The following is a 17,481-nucleotide window of genomic DNA, read 5'->3' as shown; positions in this document are numbered from 1 at the left end:
CCTACAAATTGACGTCATGGCTGAGTAGCTCCATTCATAATATAAATATGTTCTTATACTCATTTAACATTTTCATCCAAAAGTTGCTTTTGGCTATAATATTAAATTGTGATCATGCCTTGATTACCACATGGAAATTTACCTCACACAGAGACCAATAACCACTACTAGTAGGCTGGATTCATAGCCAATATAAAATTTAGTAGGATCTGAAACATTCCCGTCAAAATGATTACCTAAGTTAACTAAAGTAAAACAATTGCAATATTAATAATGTCAAGAAGCAGTGTGTGACTGAAACGGCATCACACTCACTGAAATAATCAGCAAGACAATTTCTTAGATTAGGAGGGAAAACTTTATTTTGGCCAAACATTGTTTAAATCTTCAAGTCACATTAGCCATGGTTCTATAATTTAACAAACCTATGTCACTTGCTGATGAGTGTCTGTAATATAACCTCTGATGCAAGAAGAATTCCAAGATGGGAACCTCAGAGAACACAGATTTCATTTACATTATTACCTGTAAAATTTGACCAGTCCTCTTTGTTCTGGCCATTAAGGCCACTGATGATCAGCCCCACCCTGAGCCCCAAAATAACTCACTGCATTTTCACAAATCAAACGGTTGCTTTCTTCTCAATTACTAATTAAAGGGAAATTAATGAAACATCACTTTCATGAAAAATAATAATCTTACCACAGTATCTAATTTCCTGAAAAGAACATCTAACACATGTTATACGTTTTCTAGGATGATGGTCACCAACGTCACCCAAGTATGGCTCAAATAACAAATACAGGCTATGTAGAAAGCAGTGTTAAAAACACCCAGTGGTGAAAGCTTTGAAAGGCACTAAAATGTCTCCACCTCTTCCGTCTTGATATCCCTGAGACTCAACGCTGAGGGGTTAGCACCAGGAAAGTGAGGGGTGAGAAACAAATTCCAGTTAGTAGAATTAAATGAAAAGGAAACATTCAATTTATCAAAGGCAGAGAATGTGTGAAGTAGGGTCTTCATCAGGCCATTTTTGGGTAATGAGTAGAAATGTGCATTTATGACAGTTCGCTAACAATGTAATGGAAGGCGACTCGCAAGGGATTGGTCCTCCACAGAACACTTCTGCATTAATGAATGCAATTGAGATTCTTGGAAATCTCGTCAAGTCCTCTACTTGATTCCTCAGTTGTTTTGGAGAACAAATAAATGGATCATGGATGCAAACACAACAAATTAGATGATGTGCCAGAGGAACATGCAGAACACCCACACAAATGAACAAAGACACACATTCACATGCACTCAAAATGTTAATGGCTTACAAATGGCAACCAGTTTCCTAAATACAGACATACCTTTATCCATTAGTGTGAGCACACACAAACTCTTGGATCGTGGCATAATAGGCCTCAACCTCATATACAAGATACATGACATCACAACCCTGAGCAGCTTTTTTTTAGCTTATGAATATCAGTGTCTGCATTTTTAAAAAGACATCCCCGTGTTGGAGAGAGTGTACACCCATGATGCATCGCTATGGTCCAGTCTAAGCCAGGGAGTTCAAGTCCTGTCCAGTTCATACTGGGTTCAGCTCAATCCTTCGGCTTCTCCACAGAAGCTTCCAGTACTCTTTTGAATTCAAGCGGACACATTGACGTCTCGCAGTGCGATGGTCCCATTGGTGGGTGGTGGGTCCGTGGGCGAGGAGGGGGTGGAAGGTGAAAATGTGAGCAGAGAAGGGGCTGTGCTGGTATTGAGGGCACTACTTTGGAACAGTATCTGCTGAAGAGTCCTGCGTAGATTAGGGTGCAAACAGGCCTGAGTTTGATAAAATACCTCCACGGCAAAACACTTCATCACTCCACCACACAGATCCTCATACAAGGGCACTGTGTACATCCGTGAGGTCTGGAAAGCCAAGAGGGAAAGAAATAGTTTAAGACTTCCCAGTGCTAAGGTAGACAAGATAAAATACTTATTTTTTATAAATACAATGGCCTACTCTTAAAACAGCACATGAGTACAAGGTCAAGTCAAAACGCCCCAGTGACAATGTTAACAAAACACGTGCAGTACTTGCAGTCCTCCCGGTCCTCCCTATAGAACAACTATGCAAGTTGCTTAGGGCCCCCGATCCATCCGAGTGCCCCCACATTGTCAAAGACATTAAAATTTGTGTTACGAACATACTGATGGGGGGGCCCCCCACACACAATTTTGCTTGGGGCCCCAAAAGGCTAGGACTGGCATGGAGTACCTGCATGTACTAGTCAGACTACTGTAGGACTTACATGACTACTGATTTTGACAAGTCGCAAAGAAAAGTCAGCGGGTCAATGTTTATCTTATGTAAATCACTCAGAGGCTGCGTTAACCTACACTTTTCCACATTTTAAAAACACTTTTCCACATTTTTCTACAAGGATTAAACTCCTTCTACATGTGGTAAACCAGTGGTTCTCAACCGGGGGGGGGCGCGAGTAGGCTACGATGGAAGGGAAAAAAAACTGGAAAAAAAAGTTTTTTGGGCACATTTTTTTTATCACTAAACTACTGTCATAAAAAGTTATAGTTTTGTATACACATAACTCCTGAATAAAAATTAAAATGTGTTTGGACTGATTTAAAAAAAAAAAAGTTTTGAACAAATTTGATTGGTTTGTCGATAGTGAGCGCAAATGCAGGTGATAAGCATAAGCGGTTTCATTAAGCGAGTCATTGAGTCGTTCATTCAAACGTTTCGTTCAAACGGCCGATATCAAGAATGAGACAGATGTTTGTGAATGGGTCATTGAAACTTTGACTCAACCGATTCGTTCACAACACTGAATCATTCAAAACACGATTGAGTATTGCTGTGAGATGCGCTATGGCTATGCTGTGATCTTTGTTTGGATTCATCGGATCTATTTTCCCTGCTAAAATAGACCAAAACAGTCATTATTTCATCTAAAATGTAAGTGACTTAATATAATTAACTTGTTTGTTGAACTGTCATATGAAATCAGTCACATTTTCAATCGTGAGGTGATGGTAAATTAAGTGATGGTCAATTGTCAGCTCTCTTGGTCGTCAGGTCGTGTGATGTATGTTGCTGAACTGTGTTCAAATGTTATAAATATAAAAACACCACAATTTGAAATTTAACTGCAATATGTCAATTTAGTTTATTTGTGTGTGCTGCGCTCATAGACTTTAGAAAACGGCGCTCATTTGTTTGATTTCTCCTCGAGAAGCTGCGCAAGCCTCAAAAGTTTAAGGTCCTTGCACCCTGACTGACTCCGAAACTGTCGCATTCGTTTTTTCATATTCGTCATTTGGTGGCTCTCAATTGTCAAAACCCCTCAAAATATTTGCTACGGATGCGAAAAATGCAGAAAATCGAACCATCCAAATTATTTTTTATGACGGACGGAAGTTTCAGAGGCTGCAAACGTATAAAACGTGAGGTCGTATTTAGTTGTATATATATATATAAATTAATAAACTAGTCAGAATATAGGCTACAGTTAAAGCTTTCCTTTAGTTTTTGTGAAATGCTCGCACGCACGCAGCCACGCACACACAAACATGTTTAAATACATTTATGTCGTTAATAAATAAATAACAATACATTGTTGTAACAGCAATATCTCCAAGTTTTGTTTTTCACTGTAAAAATGTCATGATTTGCCAATGCAAAGAGAGTGCCGCCACCCATAGGCGGAAATTGCGGGGGGGTCAGTACCCCCCCATCTGAGGGTTGCCCCCCTCCTAAAATATCATTACAATATGTGTATTGTAAATAATATAATGAGATATTCTTAAAATAATTGTTTAAGAAATAAAATGTTACAAATGCAATCGGGGCAACAACAAAAGCCCCTTGGGGTCCCCTTCAAAAATTGCTCTTGAGAATTGTTATGTTTATTGTCCCCCCCAATATTTTGATGAAATTTTCACCCCTGCCGCCACATTTCCCCCCACTTCAAGCACTGATTATAACACAAACAAATCATCCTCCTGGCGGCTTTTTTTTTGTTGTCAAAAGCGACAAATCCAGCGACTTTTACTGGTGTTTTTGGAGACTTTTGTGGTGTTTGGAGACTCGAAAGCACGAATCACTCTGCAGTTAGGCCTACTGTGCTCAACGAACAGCGGGTGCTGCCGTGAGCCCCTCTCCCGTCCAAAAGCACTCACAGGCGGTCAGGCTCTCAGTAGCCTCGCGCAGCAGTCAGAGCAGAGAGAGAGAGAGAGAGAGAGAGAGAGAGAGAGAGAGAGAGAGAGAGAGAGAGCAGACAGACACACACACACACACACACACACACACACACACACACACACACACACACTACAGCAAGAGATTCTACAGGAAAGCGCCCCGATCCACAGCAGTGCCACACCTAGCGCTGCTACAACACAACTTGAGACATATCTAGCTGAACTATGCCAGAAGCGACAATCCCCTTGACTACGGTCGCATAAACAAAGACCGCTTTCCTTTGCTTGCGCGGATTGCGCACAGGTATTTATCTGCCCAAGCACCAGCACAGAGAGTGAGAGACTGTTCAGTGCAGCATCTCATGTTCTTGATGAGCTTTCTGACAGGAGAGACTGTCATTATTTTATTATTCTGTTCTTGAAGAGAAACCTGTCCCTTGTACTTAAATTGAAAGCGGTCCAATATGATGTGTATAGCAATTACATTACACTTGTTCTTCACTTGAGGATACATCTGTCGTTTACAGTTGAGGTTGGATTTAGTTCAATTACTGCTGTTTTGCACAATCATTTTCACTTAAAGTGTACATACGTTTACATAAACAGAATAGAGCACTGATCTATATATATAATTATATATAGATCAGTGGAATAGAGGCCCTCTGCCATTCTGTGTTCTGCCTGTTGTTTTAATTAAAATTACTGTTGCATATTTAAACTCTTTGAAAGATGCTAGCTAAGTTCATTACTTGACTGTTGTTTTTCATATAATAGTTTTCTAAAACTTTACATTATTTGGATAATTGTTAATAAAATCTGTAAAATTAGATTTTTACAGAACTGAAAGAAGAATAATATTTAATATAGTTTTAATATATTTTCTGTCCAATTTTGGTGTTACTTTCAATAAAAGTGTGATTTATTTTATTGGTTTGTAGTTTTTCAATTCAGATTCATTAAATTCATGAAATTAATGATAAAGTATAAAATTAATACAATTATACACAACATTATTTTTTTTTTTTAAATAGGTAAAAATTTCAGTTTCGGTTTTCGGCCAAGTGCATCCTGGATTTTCGGTTTCGGTTTCGGCCCAGAATTTTCATTTCGGTGCATCCCTACTTCAGAGTGTATGAGTGAAACTGCTCATGAGCTAAAAACACCACATTTTATGATCATCGCGCACAGTGCTTTTAGTAGATGAAAGAATGCAGCGCTCATTCAATGTGATGCACGCTGCACCTGCAGACTTCCTATTTGTATAATAAAACTGCAGCATTTTGCACTTTAATAAATCGCACTAAGCTATATAACCAACGTCTTTTCCAGAGGTGTGAAACTACACTTAAAAACACAGAAAACGGAAAAGTCTTCCTGTCAAAATATAATCTTGAATCAATGTAAATGCTTGACACGTGAAATTGAAGAAACTGTGAAGGAAATATATTACTACTGTACATAACGTAATATTTACTGTTATAATTATTATTAAACATCTAATAAGCAAAAGGGCTCTACTAACTGAATAGCAGTCTCATCAATGTTTTTATTAAGAATGTGATGCTCTGTTGTGAAGTACTTTGTTTGACAAAAAATAAGACCAATGTAGAGTTTGAGGATCTTTACTGATGCATTTCATTTGATAAAAAAAAAATGCAATGGTATGTTAAAAAGCAATTGTTCAGTTGATTAAAGTTTTATTTCATTTATTTAGAAACCATTTTGATTATGAAATTAATTAATTCAACTTAAAAACATGGAATGGAAATTAGAGTATTTGGGGATTTGGGTAAAATGGAATTAGAAAAATAAAACTGATTGTATAGGGTCCTACAAAAAACTAAAACAAAGCAATATTTACTTAATTGAGAAACACCTCAAGGAAACATGCGATACTTTTAATTTATTATTTACATTGATACTTTTAACTTAGTTTAATAAGATAAAGGAGTGTGTTCAAAAGAATATTACCTATTTTGTTGTGGTATTAAAAGCTTTGAGCTTGACTGAATTTTGAGTCAGAACTACAGAATCTGTTTTATAACTTCATTTTGGAGGTTTATAATCAGAAAAAAAAAAATCTTACATGTATAGATGACAGATTTTGGTCAAATCTGACAATTTATGATGAGTACAGTAATTATAGTTTAACTGTACCCATGCCTAGCTCTGTTAATAATCTTAATTTTGGAAAACAGTAATCAATACAGAATGCTTTTGATAATGTCAAAGAAATCAGCCAAACTGGTTGTGATTAAGGGCTCTTTTCTGAAAAGAGGTATAAAGCCATTGGCAGTTAATAGTAAAAGACTAGCAGATTGTTTATTATAAAAACTGGAATGTTGATTTGCCCTTTAAAGAAAGCAAAACTCATACTTTTCATTTCACTCCTACAGTTCATACTGAGTGAAGGAGCGAAAAAGCGAGTAGACAGGATGTATTAAATTTGCTCTTAACTCACTGAAACACATTATGCCCAAGTCCTTTTAACTGTCCCATTTCCTTTCACTGTCTTCCTCTTAACAAACTCAAAGCATGTTTGTGCCCTCACACATTTCTCTACCAAGCAATATGGAGATGTTTAATGAATGTTCACTCAGCTGCAATCCAAGAAACACTTCAATTACAACACTTCAATAACTCACGTGTTTATGCAAGAAGCTGCGAACTCGAGGCAGATCGGGATAAAAGCTGTTCCGCACTACAATCTGCAGCCATCGAATCTGGACTTCAGCGTTCATGTCATCCAACAATGCAGAGTAGCAGCTTGACAGAAGACTCATCACCTCTGAACAGCCAATCATATTTCACATTACAAGTGAACAAATGTCAGACATCAAAGGATCACCCTACAATGCACATAAATCATAGGGTGGACTACCTTGAGGTAGAGGTGAGCGGTCAAGAAGTCGATCCAGGAAGAGGACAGTCTGGAAGGTGCTCCAGGTGGAGAGGTCAAAGGTTGCAATCATTTGTGGGTCAGGGGCATCGGTGCCCCAGAGGTCACACAAGTGTTGGACAGGGCCTGTTAGAGCTCCACCCGCTGAGAGATCTGGTTCACATAACGGAGGACCACAGCCATTTAGCCAACGTTCAAATTCCAGGCCTGAGCAAGAGTAGAGACAAAAAGGAAGGTAGAAAAGGGAAAGAAGAGTCATGTTTCTATTTGTTTAGACTCTCACATTGTTAATGTTGCTTTGACCCCTTGCTGTGTGTTATGACTGGCTCAGCAGGGAAATTCCTAACGGAGCACAAATGGAGCACAGCGAGATGAGTAAGTATCTGTGTGGTTAATCATCATCTCTCATTCTGTGTGTCCGAGTAAGTTGCCACAACTCACCCTCTCGTTGAGCGACGCAGCTCGCATTCAGCTCAGGGAAGAAGCCGAGGAAGAAGTCCAATAGATCCTGAGCGACGACACTGCTGAACCTGAACTTCTCAATGTAAGCCTACACAACGCAGGGTGAAGGGATCCAAACAAATAGGTATATGAGTGTCTTATGCATTTCGAGGCATGTACTGTATGTGTTGTGATTGTTTGGTGCGTTTCTCACCCTAAGGAAACTGTCAAATCTCTTGATGTTACCACACAGCTGTGAGAGGTAAGAAACAAAGCAGAAGCCTTTCTCATATGTGAAAAGATTCATTAGACTGCTGGGGTTTACACCTGTGGAGAAAGAGAAGGTAAGTATATGACCTGGTACCCTGACACACAATGCATTTGTTTGACACTTTACAAGAACTTAATAAATACAAATTTTGCAGACAGACTGAAATTTGCAAATAAGGATTTTTCTTGCTTTTGTCTTAGTAATGATGAATCACAAGGAAATTTTAGAAGTACATTTTTAAAGGACTATGTGTACCACAAATCTATTTCAGTTGTAGGGAGAAAGCACAATGTACCAAACCAAAAATACTACAAAACACATGCAAAAGCTGGATATGGTTTAAAGGACTGTACCTGGGTCAAATTTTGCCTGCAGCTTACTGACAGGGTTGTTATCTCCAAGAAGACGCATTTGTCTGTGAAGAGCATCTAAACGGAACACAGTCTCAAGACAGGTGAAAGCTTCTCCTGTACCAAAATTGTGAGCAGGGATAGGGATGAATAACAGCTAATTGAAAGTTTGCATTTGTCATGGCATACTGTAACACTCACATTACAATTGGCAATGTTCTACGAAAGTATGAACATGAGTGCATGGTACGTGTTCCCAAGTATGTGTGCTTACCATAGTACTACTGTACGTAGTGCTGCATTTCTATATATATATATATATATATGGAATGTAGGTTATGAAAGAGGATGTGCATACCAAAGGCCTCTGTTGTTATTCGCCTCTGAGCATAAGTGGCCAGACCCTCACTGAGCCACATCTCTTCCCAGGTAGCATTGGTGACAGCATTGCCAAACCAGCCGTGAGCAATTTCATGGATGACGTCAATCAGCAGAAATTCCTGACTCTCAAGTATGGAGGAAATGATGAAGGTAAGACAAGGGTTCTCCATGGCAACAATGGGGAAGGAAGGAGGAAGGAACACTATGTCATACCTGTAAAGAGGTAGGTTGATTACTGGACACTCGCTGACCTGTGTTTTGCATAAAGGGGCAATAACGGCCCCCTGGATTTGACTTTTAGAGGTATTTTTTAACATTTATGAGAGGTATTCTCAAAGTTTCCTATCTTAATTATTTAGAATGTGAATATATTACCTCCTGGCTCCTACTCATAAAATAAAAATCAACATCAAATCATATTTTATGTTATAATGTGTATAAACATCCTTTGAATAGAATATTAAACACTATATCAGATGTTATAAATAAAAATCTGAAAAATTAACTACAAAGGCACCCCCCCATCCACTTTTTAAATTTCAGTGGGATTGATGTCACTTTTGGTGGCTGATGTGTGAAATGATTGATATGACTGACAATACATTATGTCAAGACCAACTGCTAATTTTTAGGGCTGTCAATCAATAGAATATTATAATACAAATAGTGGCTTTAGACGGCAATATATTGTTTATTTCCATATTATTGAACATAAGCCTATCATTGATTTACATTCCACCTAATCCATTTTGCAACTGAATTTGTAAATCTGTTTGAGATGGACTATTTATTAGGACATCTATGTACACCTGCATCAGATGGATGCATGTATGTATATATATATATATATATATATATATATATATATATATATATATATATATATATATACATACACACATATATACACACACACAAAAGTATAATAATAATATTATGTGTGGAACTGACCTTCCCCAAATATAAGGCCCAAAAAGCCCCTCTGCAACATTGAGCCATCGCTCCACACTGCCACCTAGCTTACTGACTGCACAAGTCAGAATGCAAGGCTCAGCCCACACACGACTCCTGAGAGCAGAGAGAGATTGTGGCCCAGGTAAAGCATCATACATTAAATGGAAATATTGCACTCTCATATCACCATCCAAAACACAAATTACACAGTTTTTCCCAACAAGATACACTCTATCTATACACTCTATTTACTACTTAAACACACCTTGGCCCAATGTCTGCATGCTGAAGGTCTCCTGCGACCAGGGCAACAAGGTAGGCTGGGACAGGGTACTCCATGGAGAACTGGAAAACCTTGTCCTGTTTAGAGTATGCACTTCTTGAGGCACTCATCAACACTGTGACACCCTCTGGTACCTTCAATGATACAGATTGCAAACACACGTGTAAGGGGGAAGATGTCTTTTTAAAATATATGGCACATCCTGTGCACAATGAAAATAAAAAGAAACCCGAAAGCAGCAATACGTCTACAGAATTTGGAGAAAGTTATTTTGGTTATTCAGAGCAGTCGATTAGAAAAACTTACACGGACAGTTGCAGAGTAGGTGCTTTTGACAATTGGCGTGTCGAAGCAGGGGAAGAACGACCGATTGCAAACAGAGTGACCCTGAGTGAAGACCAACGGACGAGTTTGTCCACATGTCAACTCTGCATCCAGCCACCAGATCTGATGAAGGGACAAGAGAATAATGAGATGAGGGAGAAACTTTTACAAACGTTCTCTAAAAAAGACAAGTGCTAGGAACGTGCAAATGCTTTTAAGGCAGCTTAAAGTAATAAATAAAATTTACTTAGTGTCGCTGGTACTCTAAAAAATGTCCATGATCTATAGATGGCATTGGAGCACTGTGAAAATTTCATTTTATTTCATTATTTTGTTGCACTTTCAAAGGTGAATCCAAACTTGGAAGGTAAAATGTTGACGTGAAAAAACAAAAGGACAAATGCCCTGTGATGAGGAGGAGGAGGGCGGGGCAGGGACGTGAGGATATGGGGCCGGCCCTGAATCTGGCTAATCAGTCAGGTGGGGGATAAAGACAAGCCGGAGGAGCCAGTTCGAGAGAGAGAGAGAGACACGCTGTGGTGAAGTCCTTGCCACTGCCGTCTGCCAAGGAAGGAGCCGCAGCCGTCCGCCGGGGGACGGATGAGTCCCTGCCGGCCGCTGGAGGAACAGCTGCCATCCAACAGAAGGGGAGGAGCCGTTCCATCCGCCAGGGCCAGAGGACTCACTACTGTCCACCCAGGGAGCAGCGGCTGTTGCCTGCCAGAGGGTGGCGAGCAAGTTTTCTCTCTCTCCTCTCCTTCCCCTCGTCTCTTCCCAGGCTCCAGAAAGGTGGGGAAGACCTGGCAGTAGGCACGCCGGAAGGGCAACACCCCCACCCCCCCCCAACCAAGAAGGGGAGTACATGGCCTGAGTTGGGCGATGGAGAAGTGTGATGAGGAGGAGGGCAGGGCTGGGCCGTGAGGACACGTGCTCTGCTCTGATTTGGGCTAATCAGCCAGAAGGGGGATAAAGACGAGCCGGAGGGACCAGTTAGAGACAGAGACACATACGGCCGCTGTGTGTGTGTGTCTATGTGTTTTATGTTGAGTTTATGTCATTAAAGTTTACGTTGACTGTTCTGCCAGCTCCCCCCTCCTCCCATGCCCATCATTTACCCGTAAAATGCCCACATAATGGTGAAGATGCCCATGCTTGGTTGTGCGTTGCCACTAAAATGACACTACTGTATGCAAGAGTTTGTGTGTTTTGACAAGATTGAACAGGGTGATAAACACTGAATAACAACACGGACAAAGAGTAAAAAGAGAGTCTAAATGTTCAAAATGAACCCTCCCCTTGCAAAAATAGTTTTTTTGCGACAAAGCACCAGATAATATACAGAAAATTAGCAGCAAAATATTGCCAGAAGTTTGCAGCTCTTCAATGGTAGCACTGATCCTGCAGCTAACCTTTGATTTTCTATAGAAGTGTTTGCCAGTAGAGGCAAACCGTTGATTGTCGCAAGTGGCAACAGCGAAGAGTTTGCCACAAAGCTCATTTGCATGTAAAAATAATATGTGGCAAATTTTGCCACTGGGGTTTGCCAGAACTCTAAATTTTTGTAAGGCAAAGACGTAGCCAGGAAAACACCTTTGGGTGGGCCTCAATAAAAATGGATGGTCCAAATTCGACCAACGGAACCCTTGACAACAAAAAGGTGCCGCATTGAAACAATTCTTTGAAAAAGCTGAATTTATGCATTTAACTATTTTACAAATATATAATTGAAGTCAAAAAAAAAAAAATCTAATACTCTGAGTGGGCCTGGGTCTAATTTGCCCACCCTTGGCTACGCCATTGTTTTAAGGGCCTCTGCGAAATCGGGCAAGGATATTAACATGTTACAATATAAATAATATAACAAATAATCATGTTTTTGCACTAAGAGATATCTACACATCTTCCATTCAATACTAAACGATGGTAACCATAGCCTTTCCAATAATTATGCCATGTAGTAGTCATAATCATGTTCTGAATAACTTCTCTACTTAAGGGGCAATGTCACTAGACTGGCTGAGGTCATACTATTAATAGCACAAACTGTCCAGTAGTCACTGTTCTCTATCCTTACAAAAGCAACTGTCTAAATGGGGATAGGCATATTACAATCCCATTTCTCAAAATACCGCTTTAACCTAGCAAAATAAAGCCGTGACATAAGTAATGGAGGTCATTGTCATCATTAAGGCTTCACTGCCGAACTATATAGAGTGGAAATTGAATTGTACACCTCCACCACCAATTCTGTGAACAATAGTCCTGTGCAATAAAGTTATTATAAGTGTGCGTCAATGGCAGAGTGTCAGCTGTCACCGTGTTGACCTTACCGCAGGGCCGTCTGTGGTGGTGTAGCGTATGGTGACACGGAACGCCCGGTGTGGCCGGATCACGACGGCCGGGAGGCTGATGTTCAGCGAGGAGCCGTAATCGGTGAACGGCTCCACTCTGTAGGTGAGCGACAGAAACACATCAGGAGCACCGGAGGCACCGGGCACCTTACAGTCCACGGAATGAATTAACAGCGAAGGATGCGTGTCCAAAATGAGAGACTGAACACCGGGCTGGACGGGTGTGAGCTCCAGAACCTGCCACCCAATCATTCTCTTGACGGCGAAGTTCAGGTGGAGGTCCAGATGGAAATGTCGGAGTTTAAAACTGTGGAAGTTGGACGCCGACGCGACGTCCACCAGGCGACAGTGAGCCAGACTCCGGCCACCCTCGCATGACTTACCGGGCACGGTCAGCACTTTCCGACAGCAACACAGCGTCGGCCGCTGCAACTCGGCCATCGTAAAGTTTGGCGAATAAATACACGTTGACGTGACGACACCGTCAAACTTTAAAGCGACGAAAGCGCACGGCGGTCTGTACGTGGATTCTGGCTCGGCGGAAGATAAAACGAACGAGCGATCGAGTTTGTTACATTGTTGCTTTAAGTTAAAGGAACGGTCGAGGCCGGACAGCGGGCAGAAGAAACCGAAAGAGAGAAATTATAATAAAACGACCAAGAAGGCGGTAAAAACATGCATAAAAACAACAAGAACAAAACTACGTAAAATCCATCACAGTCGTAGACACGAATGAGTTGAGCCCCCCGACCTCCATCTATATATGTGTTGATGTCCCGCGGTCGATACGGCTCACGTCTTGAGAGCTCACGACTCACGAGAGATCTGTAAAAAAAAAAAAAAACACTACCGGGAGAATTAGAGAGGCATAGCGAAGCCCTGATGAGCAGTAATGATCTGAGTTAAGAGACTCCCTTAGAAAACAGGAAGTACAAACGGGGGAGGAAATCACTTCGAGACGGGAAAGTTTTGAAGCTGCATGGGGGCGCTGCGGAGCTCGTGCTGAACCTCAAAAACACAGTGGACGAATGGCATGAAAACAAGACATTTCTTCTAGATTTAAAATGTAACAGTTGATGTGAAGCCCACAAGCTCAGGCCCATATTACCATTAATTAACAGACTAAATAATGTCACACCCATATTGTACATTGGGGTGAAGTTGCTTACCCTGGACTAGTAAACCAAAGATTGAAGTTTTAGATCCCAGAATGGGCGATTCATGCACTATTATGCTATTGTGAGCAAGACACTTAAAGAGTTGTTCACCCAAAACTTAAAACTCTTTCACCCTCTTGTTGCTTGGAACACAGTTTAAGTCCGAGTTATCTAGCAAAATGTCCAGGCTTCTAATTTCCATACAGTGAAACTAGATGGTGACCACTGATGTATAACATAGAACTGGATTGCTCATGACATCATAAGAGGGAAGCCACTGCGCCGCCATATTGTTATGCCCAATAATTACCAATGTCCCTATTGATTTATTAGGAAATCATCTAATTTCAGCACGTAAGCACTAGTCATTCAATCACCGATTTTACATCTGAAACCTGTGTGTACAGTGCTTTGAAAAAGTATTTGCCCCCATCCTAATTGGTTCTGTTTTTGTTTCTATCTCATACTAAATTGTTTCGAAAATTCAAACTAAATCTAACATAAAACAAAGGCAATCTGAGTAAACCCAAAATACAGTTTTTAAATTATAATGTTATTTATTGAAGCAAAAATGTTATCCAATACCAACTGGGCCTGTATGAAAAAGTATTTGCCCCCTTAGTTACTAAATCCCCAAATCTATGACACTGCATTCATAATGGGGTTTAGCTGGACTAAGACACACCCAGTCCTGATTACTGCCAGCCCTGTTCCATCAAATCAACACCTAAATAAAAACATTTTCAGCAGCATGAAGTTGGCTAAAAGGTCTCACCCAGTAACACACTATGCCAGGGTCGAGAGAAATTACAGAAATGTTCAGGGAAAAGGTGATTCAAATACATCAGTCCGGGAAGGGTTACAAAACTATTTAAAAATATCTGGGACCCCAAAATATCACAGTGAGAGCCTTAATCTCCAAATGGAGAAAACTTGGTCCATGAATCTACACACATTATTTTCCGGCGAGCACAACTATTAAAGATAAACTGGTGAAAGGCCATCTCCCTCCTTTAAAAAAAAATACCTGGTTAGGCTCTAAGGTTGGAAATCACAGATGTGGAAATTTCAATCACTGCGATAATTTTGTTAATACCAATGCCTTTACAGATGTAACATCAGGCCATACATTTGACAAAGTCATTCATTAATTGTAATACTTCATTTGTAGTGTAGGTTAGAATGTACATGTGGTTGTTTTTATGTAGGGAGGAAATGGGAAAATTGAAAATCAGATTAGCAGAATGTAAAAATGCCATTAGATTCTGCAATCCTCAAAATCCAATGGCCTTACATTACAGAGATGCAGATCATGGTGGCCCCAGTACACTGAAAATATCTGGTATTGAATATATCACAAGCGCAAAAGGGGAGGAGATAGGTTACACAAGGTTATTGCAGAGGGAATCTTTTTAGATCTATACATTGAAAGCTACTCAATTCCCTGATTTAAATGGAAAATTAGATATTTCACCATACTTGTAAATGGTTTGGTTGTATTTTAATGTTACTTATAATGGTTATATTGAGCTGTACTTGCATGTATTGTGATGTTAACAGATTCTTTTGAAATTGCTGACTTGTATATATTTATGTATCTATTTCCCAGTCTAATTCTGCTCTCTACCAGAAATTCCTAATGGAGAACGTCCGGTCATCAGTCTGTGAGTTGAAGCTCAAGCGCAACTGTATTATGCAGCAAGACAATAATCCGTAGCATAAGAGTAAGTCCACCACTGAATGGCTCAAAAGAAGCAAAATGAAAGTTTTGGAGTGGCCTAGTCAAATTCCTGACTTGACCCCAATTGAGATGCTGTGGCAGGACTTCAAATGGGCAGTTCATGCTCGAAAACCCTCCAATGTGGCTGAACTAAATCAGTTCTGCAAAGAAGAGTGGGCCAAAATTCCACCACAGCATTGAGAAAGACTGATCTTCAGTTATCAGAAGCATTTGGTTACAGTTGTTGCTGCTAAAGGTGGCACCAGCTATTATGTTTAGGGGGCAGTTAGTTTTTCACATTGGTGATATAGGTTTTGGATTATGGAAGCTCTGAACTGCAGGGTGGGAAAAAAAATAATGGTGAAAATTATTATTATTTTTTTTAGCTAACCTCAGACCATCGCTTTATGTCATCTACACACTCAGGCAGGGGCGGACTGGCCATGGGTAGAAATAATATGTGGGAAAAAATTTTGAGTGACAGAAAAAACACCTGACAAGCATTTTCACGTAGTAAAGTGGTGATGTAGACTCTCACAATCAACTCTTGCTAAAAAACACTTTTTGTGCTCCCACACATTATCCAGTTTTATCGACTCCTCTTAGTAGCTTCAATACAAACAGGAAGTTAGATGACAAAATACAGGAGAGCAGAGCGCAGAACAGGGGCGAGGCTGAATACGGTGAATATTATATATATATATATATATATATATATATATATATATATATATATATATATATACACACAGTTCTGTGCAAAAGTTGTATGCACTTGTGAAAAATTTTTGCATAGTGAGGATGTCTTCAAAAATAATGACATAATAAATATTTTGTCACTTAATGTCATACAAAGTCCAGTAAATATAAAAAAATGGGTGACCACCTTTGCCTTTAAAACAGCCCCAATTCTCCTAGGTACACCTGGACAAAGTTTTTCTTGGTTGTTGGCAGATTGGATGTTTCAACATCTACATGTGCATTGTCGAGTTGATTAACAGGCGATGTCTGTATCTAAAATGTGATTGGCTCCTTTACCTGTAAGGGAGGACTTCTTTTCTACATCCATTGAGCATTGGCTGTCGTTGGGCATTCCAATGTCTCCCATACATTTTAATAGAAGTGGCCCGTCTCTGCTAAATAACGTGATGGTGACCAGTGGCTTCCAAGCGCCACAATTAAAATAATAAACATTCTCTTATCACAGCTTTATATGCAGAGAAAACTCAGTAAACCATTTTTAGGTTGACTGCCCCGAAAAGTGTAAATACTGTGGCTCTATTGGTTGCACTAAGTCCTCTCAGAAGTTCGTACTTTCGAGGTCGTAAATCATAAATATGATGTGATGTGATGTGCTTTCAAGCGATTTTAGTTGGAAAGAATGCACCTGTTTTGCAATTTCATATTTCTTTCTCATTTTTTAATTACTAGCAAAAGTAGGAAGCCTTTTTTTTAACAACAATACAACAAAATGAAGAGCAAAGTCACACATTCATTAGGTGTGTAACAATGATTTATCTATATATTGTATCATTCGAGTGTGCCCACATATAAATATGGTAAATGTAGTTTTGTTGCAAATGTTTGTTACTGCATAAACTAGCTAAATGAATGGCAAGTAAATGAATGGCAAGTTTTATCGTTATTCTTAACTGCAGGCCCGGATCTAGAAAGGTAACATTAGGGGGGCAATAAACAACGATGGAGTGGCGTATGATAATTTGGAGGGGCAAAGCCCACCCCAGCACCTCCCTACAGCCAGCCCTGATTAACAGAACAAAAAATGCATGCAAACTAAACTGTATTCAAAATCCTCAAGTAAAACTGAATTATTACCAATAAACAATCGGCTTAACTCATAAATATGATCATTCTGACACAACTTGAACGCACCATATGGCACACTCAGTATTGCTCTTGTTTGAGTAGCCCAACCAGCCATACACACAAACATAAGCGCAACCAGTGGCATGAGTTTGGGGCAGGAGTATCAGTTTGTTCGACCAATGGCAGATGGGGGTGTATTCGTAAAGATTTTTGAAAACAATATTTATTTTTTAAATTCCGCTTGGTGACGCTAGTGGTGCAGAAATGTCACATTACAGTTTCAAGTACCATAAAAGTAGTCCAGATGTTGCTGCAGC

The 17,481-nt window shown here is 39.9% G+C and overlaps 1 protein-coding gene across 1 annotated transcript; it reads right to left on the bottom strand.

Annotated features, from left to right (window-relative positions):
- Window positions 1–352: 352 nt before the first annotated feature.
- On the bottom strand, window positions 353–13,681 carry LOC127623291 (aminopeptidase RNPEPL1-like). Its single transcript, XM_052097684.1, has 11 exons — window positions 12,440–13,681; window positions 10,092–10,232; window positions 9,768–9,919; window positions 9,500–9,616; window positions 8,526–8,761; window positions 8,171–8,284; window positions 7,761–7,873; window positions 7,547–7,655; window positions 7,088–7,312; window positions 6,852–6,994; window positions 353–1,914 (listed from the first exon to the last, which is right to left on the bottom strand). Exons 1-11 carry the CDS (start codon window positions 12,899–12,901, stop codon window positions 1,645–1,647), a joined length of 2,082 nt encoding a protein of 693 aa, XP_051953644.1. The 5' UTR covers window positions 12,902–13,681; the 3' UTR covers window positions 353–1,644.
- Between the last annotated feature and the right edge of the window lie 3,800 nt (window positions 13,682–17,481).

This window comes from Xyrauchen texanus, chromosome 29, assembly GCF_025860055.1.
Source record: "Xyrauchen texanus isolate HMW12.3.18 chromosome 29, RBS_HiC_50CHRs, whole genome shotgun sequence".
In the NCBI taxonomy this organism is placed as follows: domain Eukaryota; kingdom Metazoa; phylum Chordata; class Actinopteri; order Cypriniformes; family Catostomidae; genus Xyrauchen; species Xyrauchen texanus.
Note: the sequence above shows the minus strand (reverse complement) of the source record. Positions and strands in the feature narration are given on the sequence as shown.